Source organism: Sinocyclocheilus rhinocerous, unplaced genomic scaffold (assembly GCF_001515625.1).
Source record: "Sinocyclocheilus rhinocerous isolate Xijiao unplaced genomic scaffold, SAMN03320098_v1.1 scaffold853, whole genome shotgun sequence".
Taxonomy (NCBI): domain Eukaryota; kingdom Metazoa; phylum Chordata; class Actinopteri; order Cypriniformes; family Cyprinidae; genus Sinocyclocheilus; species Sinocyclocheilus rhinocerous.
In genome coordinates this window covers 1,628,521-1,637,571 of record NW_015627738.1, presented here as the reverse complement: position 1 = coordinate 1,637,571, position 9,051 = coordinate 1,628,521, and the positions used below count along the sequence as shown (strand labels likewise).

The 9,051-nt window shown below is 35.0% G+C and overlaps 1 protein-coding gene across 1 annotated transcript in view; it reads left to right on the top strand.

Annotated features, from left to right (window-relative positions):
• fzd3b (frizzled class receptor 3b) overlaps positions 1–9,051 on the top strand; it is a 32,139-nt gene that overhangs the window by 10,200 nt on the left and 12,888 nt on the right. The window contains exon 2 of the mRNA XM_016546076.1: positions 7,388–7,584. Within this exon, the coding sequence (XP_016401562.1) occupies positions 7,388–7,584 (197 nt within the window). The remainder of the gene's footprint in view (positions 1–7,387; positions 7,585–9,051) is intronic.

Sequence of the window (9,051 nt, the reverse complement as noted above, 5' to 3'; positions counted from 1 at the left end):
TTGAATCGCGATTTGTTTAGCATCTCAACCGATTTGAATCGTCACATATTTAAATCGAATTTCAACCGGCTCGTGGTTAATCGTTACATCCCTAGTAATAAAATAAGAACACAAAAAAATGGTAAACAACAGCACAAATAAATGCAATAGAATAAAGAGAGCTATGAAACTAAGTTTTTCAGGTTAAGTAAGTTTTTATTCAGTTAAGAAATACTACAGAAATTAAAGTAATCAAATGTAAAATTGGTGGTGCGCAAGCTTTTGGCGTAAGCGCGAAACCTGCGGGAATGACTATAATGCGCAATACAAGCACTATTTAACCGGAGCGAATGAGACGTGTGTGTGAGAGAAGGGGTCGTCGGAGAGAAGAGAGTGAGAATGCGCGGCTGATGTTATTGCCTGTTCCGCTGGTAACAAAACGGATCCGCTTGGAATCGGAAAGAAGTGAGACTGATTCCGATCCCTGGCCGATCGATCGGTGCATCTCTAATTTTGACTGGTTGATGAAAAACAAGCTTATGTGAATTCTACACATTTAAACAATTCAGATAAGTTATAAAGCAGATAAAATAGATATAATCATTTATTAATCAATTATCATTTTGACTTAACCCTTTTCTTTATTTAAAGGCTGAAATGTGAGGTTTACCTTTTTATGAAACTTTTTCAAAGCTTTATTTGAACATTTACATTAGATATTTCAACATGCTATTAAACTGTTGTCAGTCAAGTTGTCATTTAAAATACGAACATCATTGGTAATGTTATTGTTTTAGTGATTATGCAAACAAAAAGTCATTTTATTTGTTGTTTGTTGATTTTTAAATATAAAACTTGGTGAAATGATTTATGTGTCGGTACTTTTTGAACATCTCCAGCACATTTTAACAATACCGTGATGATACTGATAACCAAGATCATTTTGGTCACTATAATCTTATAATTTTCATACCGTTACATCCCTATATGGTATACATCAAAGTACCATGGTGATACCGTGATGTTTTAGACATTTATCATGATATTAATACCATGTTTTGGGGCAGATATCATAATAATGCCATGTATTCTTTGAATTACTTCCATGCAGTACATGTTTTAGATCATTCAGTTCTTCGGTATGAATTTGGCATTACCATGTTTTGTTTTTTTGGACATTTACCATGATATAGGCATGTGGCAGTCATTCAGGATCATGTAGATGTCAAATTATAATGTCAATAACATTTTGTTTGGACATACCATGTAATACCACAGCATCTTTTGAAGTACCTTTATGAAGTATCATATAAACGTACAACGTTGTTGTATGAATATGGCTTTCATTCAGTACTATTTTATATCAAAGCACCCTGACATTACATGTTTTTTTGGACATGTATCATGATAATACCATGTCATTTTTTAAAGTCCATTTTATGTAAATTGAAATATAATTCAGTGCTACAGTATTTATCAATGCACCATGGTGTTACCATGATGTTTTGCACATTTAGCCTGATAATACCATGTTTTTATTTTATTTATTTTTTTGGGCAGGTATCAATGCAATGCAATGGTTTCTTTGAATTAATACCATGCAGTATGATTTAAATGTATGAATATAATCATTCAGTTCTATGCTATTTATCAAATTGCCCTGGCATTACCATGGTGTTTTGGACATATATCATGGTATAAAAACTCAAAATGGTGCCAGCCCTTGTCCAGATATATGTGCCTCCTTTTCTACCTAATCCACACTGAAATACAGTAGATAGATGTCTTAATGTGTTATTTTTCTCACAAAGAAGTTCTCAAGTAGCCCAGGAAGCCGTAAAAGCACGCAGCCGTACTCTGAAAGCTCGAGGCTTTCAAAGGTAACCTCTATTCATCGATTCTTTAAATGGATCATGAGTCTGACAAAAGAAAAACAGGCAGAAACTTAATCCATCCATTGAAGTGTTAGAGGAGTGGTGCTTGGCGACTGTGAGAGACAAATGTGCTCTTTTGCAGCGCTGCCAGAAACCCAGCCGCTTCCTCGGGCTGCTCCTCCTACACAGTCTGGGCTCGACGACGCGGCGTTCACATCAACCCCGCAGTGTTTTAATTACCATTACTGTCTTAGACATGGAGATTAGGCTAAATAATATGTATGAATCTCTCTTTCGGGAATGTGTGCGTGGTCTTGATTAATTACAGCTTCACGTCTCACTGACAGACGGACAAAAAGATCCCTTCGCAGAAAATCCAACACTTATGTGCATTAGTCTTGCTTAATTTTTTTTTTGCTGGTTATACTTCTTTACAGTGTGAAAGGTGTAATGTGAAATCTGTAGAAAATAAATAATACTTAAAGCATATGTATGTTTAATATTTTTGATTCCTGGATGCCGATTAGACAATACAGTATATTCCAGTCATTCAATAGGCCTACATGATGTAGATACAGATGTGAAACACCATTTTAAACAGTAAATATATTAAATTTAGCCTTTAAATGTGTTCTTTATTTTAGTTTGTTGTTATATTTAAAGAGATATGTTTGTTTTTATTAATTCTAATTAATTTATTATATTAATTTAATAATATTACTGATTGTTTATGGTTATAAAAAACTGAAACAGAAGTGAAACAAGTAGTAGGAATGTTTATGAATAATTGTTACAATTATAATAATTTATCTATAAATCTTTTCATGGTTACCCAAGTATTATATGCAATGTAATATGTGATAACAAATAATATAACACTTGATATTTAGAGTCAATGTTTAATGCATTATTTGCTCTTTAAAGGTACAGCTATGAATATGTAAGCCTTATAATGTATAAAACTGTCACTGTAGTTATTCAAGAGAAGGCAATTTGAATTTTGCATTAAATTGCTTAAAGCACTAGTCCTCACTCAGCCAGTAGCAGGTCGCTATGGAGAGCTCTATATTTCCATACAGTCAAGTGGAGAGAGATATATGAGTTAATGCAGTTACCCAGCATGAGTTACATATTTCAAAACACTGTCACACAGGGTCAGGCATATACTCTGTTGAGCTGAACTTTTTAGGCCGTTCGTGCAGAATGAGCTGTAGATGTGAAGGGGGCTGTGATTTGTTCAGTGTGCCCAGCAGCACTTGTATGGTGATGGAGACCTATGAAAGGCTGTTAGAGGAGGAATCGTCTCTGAGAGTGGGGTCAGCTGGGTCAACACCCTCCGGGAGAGAGACGGATAGATGGAGAGAGAGCTATCCGGTGCTCTTCCTGCCGGGAAGTTTGTGGCCATTTTAAGTGCACATGCTTGAAAACACACGTTATGTGAGTGTTTACCACACACACGTGTTAACGCACATATGCCTGCGTGCTGAAATATTGAGAGCGATTGTGCCTGTTAAAAGCATGTGAGTAAGAGCGTTTCAACATGCTTCAGTGAAGTTCCTCCTGGTGGGACACTTCGATGCTAGCGGTGGGCAGTAGAAAAGGAAACTTACAGTAGTTTTGTATCACAGTAAGTGTATATATCACTAAATAGTTATTTTGGTAACACTTTACAATAAGGTCTAATTTTTTAACGTTAAAGCATTAGTTGTTATTAGAAATACAATTGTTCAGGTTTGTTTAATGTTCATTAAGTAATGTTAACAGATAGGGTTGTGCGATGTCAACAAAATTGGCATCTGACGATGTCTACAGAGAAACATCACGATGAACGATGACATCGGCGGAACCATGTTTTTTAACATGTACCATATTAATATGACAGAACAGAGCATTGCTTGGCAAAGCTATGGTTACACTGTGTCTCCATTATAATGAATGAAGCTGTCAACACTAGAACAATCGGTGAGACTTTGGAAAGCAGGCTATTGTTTCTACTTGAAATCTGATGGTTTTAAAAGTGTTGCAGTATAAACGACATAGCAGATTCTTTCATGCTCAACACATTCCTGCTGTCACATAGTATATATGATATACAGCCCAGTCCTATTAGACAGCCAGAAATTACCTTTATAGATCCGTGTGTCAATTTAATCCAGCTTTCTTCATTTTAAAGCAAACATCTAATCTTGTAAAATGTGTGGTAAGTACTGCCGCTCCATAGTATAAACAGAATACTTGCGATTGCGAATCTCGAAAGCGAAACTATAAAGCAATCATGCATTCAAAAGCAGTTTCAATGCCAGGTATAAAAAATGATTTCTATCTATCTATCTATCTATCTATCTGTAGATTATATATAAATTATATATTGATTATATATTAAATTATACATTATTATTACAGTAAATAATAATAATGTATTTTGTATATTATTTATTTTATTTTATGTTTTATAGCTCAATAGTATTGTACTGCAATTAGGTAAGATGCATTCCAAAAAGCAGGTTAATTCTCAAATTGTAATTTTTAATTCTTCTTTTTTTTTAAAGGTGAAATTTGTTTGTTGCAGTCCCTGGTGGGCTCCAGTCTGAAAACCTCTGTTTTAAAGGGTTTGATGTCAATGACATGATATGTGAAGACCAAACCTGGTGCAAAACATCGTATTTTACTTTAACGTGAGCGTGAATGAGCTTTGAGAGTATGCTGATGGGGAAGATTTTCAGTGAATATCAACTTGACTTTCTGTTTTTCTCACACAAAGCTATTTTATGACTTTAGACTTATATAGTGCACTAGTTGTATGGACTAATTTTATAGAGCCGTTTTTTATGCTTAATCACAAAAAAAATCTTCATTTGTCTTCCTCAGAAAGAAAGTCATAGAAAGAAAGGGTGTGCAATGACATTAAAACTCATAAATAGATTGTGTATAATTGCAGAGCTAGCTGTGTGTTTGTGTATTGTATGTTGTGTTTCCTTCAGCGTGTAGTACATGAGCCTCCGTAAGGCGTCCTGTTGCGATACGACTACACTATCGTGTCTGATCCACATAAATAATGAAGACCGCTGGTGTAATTCAGTTCCTCTGTTGTACTCGAGCCCGATTCCCATAAGACGACCCTCTTATCTCCTTCTGAGTGTAACAGAAGAGCAGGGAGTCAATAAAACGTCCAGTTGGCATCTACGGGGGGCAAAACATGTCAAGAGCCATTCAGGTTCTGTTCGTACAGCTCAATTACTGAAGTGTATGGGGTTTCCATACGGGAGGCCGATAGTAGCTGCTCGTGTTTCTTTTGATGTTGCTTTATTTCACCCGCTCCAGAGGCAGGGTAAATATTTCATAACCTTCCTCAAATATTGATAAAGCTTTTATTCACGGCTCATTTGCATCATGCGAATTTTGAGAAAGTTGTTTCGGGACTTTTTTAAGACGCTCTGGATCTCCTCGCTGGTTTTCTCAGCAGTACGCTAGTGTCTTTTTCTTGGTGGGAAAACCGTAATTCATGCAAATGATCTGTAAATATTGTCCAACTCAGGGATTAAGTTCACTCGAGCGATCTGTGAAGGAATGAAGCGCAATGCTGCGGTGTGTCAATCTCCCAGCTCGTTTCCAAAAACACGGTGGTCACAAAGGGCCAGACCCCAGCAGGAAGTGCATATGTATTGGCTAACCCCAGGTGGAGGCTTATTGTCTGTTCCTTCAAAGATTTGAATTTAAATGCCCAGCTCTGCAGCTGCTCTCTCTCCCAGCATGCACTGGGCCCCTTTAGGGCACAAAAGCGTCCTTGGAGCTGCCAAACTGGCCTGTAATCCTGCTGAAGGGGCATCAGGTTACTGTACCCAGACAACTTCCTGCCTGTCTTTTTGCACCTTGAGATTTTGGGAGGCACGAAACTCTTCTCAAGGGAGAAGTTAAGAAATTTCTTAAAGTTTAAATTCTAAGAAGGTCGTAAGAATGTTCCTAAGTGCAATTGTTAAAGAATTCTCAAGTTCTCATATTTTCTTAAAGGGGTCATATGATGCGATTTCAATTTTTTATTTTCTCTTTGGAGTGTTACAAGCTCTTGGTGCATAAAGAAGATCTGTAAAGTTGCAAAGACTAAAGTCTCAAATCCAAAGAGATATTCTTTATAAAAGTTAAGAGTCAGCCACACCTACCTAAAACGGCTCGTTCTAACACGCCCCCACATGTCTACGTCACTGTGTGGGAAAGAAAGGCGGGGCATAGAGGAGAAACAATAATGTACAGTATGTGGAAAATAATGTGTTTTTTTAACCTTAAACCGCATGAACACATTTCATTACACCAAATACACAAAATAATGTTCTTTTTAGCAACATCATATGACCCCTTTAAGAGCATCTTATTTTATTTTTTAAGAAGAACATGATAGACTTTGGTGTTATCAGGGGCTGCACTCATGAAAATCTTCTGAAGAAAGAAATCAAGAAATTTCTTAAGATAAATAAAAATAAATGTCTTTAATCCCCACATCATTTGGGGAAGTTTGTAAGCATGTTCCCAAGTGAAATTATTAAAAAATTCTTATGTTCCCATATATGTTTGTAAGAACATCTTATGAAAATATTCTTAAAATTAAGTAATTTCTTAAGATAATCAAAACCAAAAGTTCTCAAATATTTTCTTAAGATGATTTTTTTTTCTTAAGGCGAAAATGACAAAATACACTTGAAAAAGCCATTCTTTTCGCTACCAGATTACTGTAATATAAACATAAGCATAATAAGCGTGCACAATATATTAATTCCAGCTGGCTTGACGAGTATTTTTAAAGAGTCTTCCTCAAGACGGAGTGTTTTTTTTTTTTTTAGATAAATTGGAGTTTATCCTAACTTTAAAATATTATTTTCGGTGATTTTAAAAGCATTTACATGATTAAGAACAATCTTTAACATTTTTTACTTTAGAACAATCTTAAGAAAATAGAAAAGAACATTCTTTGGAAATGTTTTTGGGAATACAAAATATTCTTAACTTCATTCTTTATTTATAAAATAACATGTTATGAAGACATATGTGATTCTGGCTTAATTTTGGAAATAGATTAATTCTTAAATTCAGCTTGAAACGTTCGCAATTCCATTTAATAATGAAATGTGACATATTTCCAAATAGAACTTAAACCGAATGGGACTTGTTTTTTTATTAATCAGGGATTGATTGGATGGTGAAAAGTGTTTATATGATGAAAATATAAGGTCTTGATGACAAAAGCAGAGCAAGTTTTATTTTAATTCCACAGACAAACATCTTTGTTCAACAAATCGCTCATATTGGAGTACATTTTTAAGCGGTCCATTTTAATTTCTTGTTTACTTCTGCCTGAGACTTTTTCTTGCACTTCTACCTACAGTAAGCCCTTATTGTGGAATCATAACTCTTGCCAGGCAGCTCCAGTGGAGTTCCTTTTTCTGCCCAACCTCTGCCAGAGCCAAAGTGTGTTTTTATGAGATCTGTCATAAACTCTCTGGGCGCTTGGCATGAACTGACTCTCTGTTCTACCTCCCCAACAGCCCTTCCACCCCATGGTGAACCTGCAGTGCTCTCCAGACCTCAGGCCGTTCCTGTGTGCCCTGTATGCGCCCGTGTGTATGGAGTATGGACGCGTGTCTCTGCCATGCCGGAGCCTGTGCACGCATGCTAAGAGAGACTGCCAGAAGCTCATGGACATGTTTGGAGTCACCTGGCCCGAGGAGATGGAGTGCAGCAGGTACTCATTCAAGAGTTTTTCTTCTTCTTTTTTAATGGTAATTTAAGGTAGTTTTCGAGAGAAGGTACAAAGTGTACATTTCACAGTGTGTCAGATATAATTGCTACATAATTGCTCAGCATTTCTGAAGGTAAATTGTGCTGTAACGGTTGAACATGTTTATTCTCAGACATATTGAATAGAGCATGTTTTCTGACTAAAATGGTGGTTTAAGCAAATGCAGATGTTCGAGCTCATCCACACCTTTAATCTCCAATGAAAAACAATCATTCTGAAGAGGGGAAAATATGCTCGCAATTCAAACCAAGTTGAAATAAGTCTGCAGCATATTTTTCAGTTTAATGTTTGCAGCAGTCAAACACTCAGTGGTAATATGGAAACATACTTTCAAAGCAGTTGATGTCAGAAAAAGAAGCATATTTTATTACTCCAGAATTTAGTTGGGGCGAGTGAAACAAAACTCGCAACAATAAATTCTGTGTACTTTTTGTTGTGATTTTGTGCACCTGATGGCTGTTTCAATCTCTTTACATACTAGTAAGAAATAGAGGAAGAGCTTGTTAGAAAAAAGCTGTTTGTCATGGAACTATGGATTTGCTTGGCCCCACCCTCCTTAGTTACTGTTGCTAACACTGTCCGTTGCTAACTTTCCTACAAACACTTACTATGCTGCTGGCAAACTTGAGAGAGAGAAGAAATCAGATTGGGTGAATAATTGAATAAAATCTGGATGAGAAGAAATCAGATTGGGTGAATAATTGAATAAAATCTGGATTAAAAATGCTTTTATGTTGCTCCGTTACCCGGAGCGGTGCATCATCTTCTAAGCCTTCTGCTACATGGAGTAGCATTTTTGAACACTGCTTTTTTTAACACTATACTTTAGATATTACCAAGTTAATATTTCTTGAATCCCTTTCCATAAAAAGATGTATATTGTGTATGAGCCGTGTACACTATATATTACATACAATAAAATAATATTATATACAACAATAATAAAGAATGTATTATATACAATAAAGAATGGCAACATCCTAACAGCAATACCCAACCTTAATTTTAAAATGTATAAAATAAATAACATTAACTGTATTTTTATATTTATCTAATATGTACTTAAGTTAATCTTTAATAATTTCATAACTATTAAATGTAATTTTTAGTAAATCTCAATCGATTTTTCATACTGTATATTTATGTTGTGATGCCTAAATTCAGTTGTAATGTATAAAATGATTGAATTTAGTTTCATTTATAAAAAAAATACATAAAATTATAATATCAGACATTTATCAGTTATCAGCCATATAGAATCTCATATTAATGTTTCTAGCAAGTAGGCTTATTTATAATAATGGTTTATATACAAAATATATGTATTAATATAATACATTGTTTAAGGATACGTGTATATGTATATATATATATATATATATATATATATGTGTATATATATATATATAT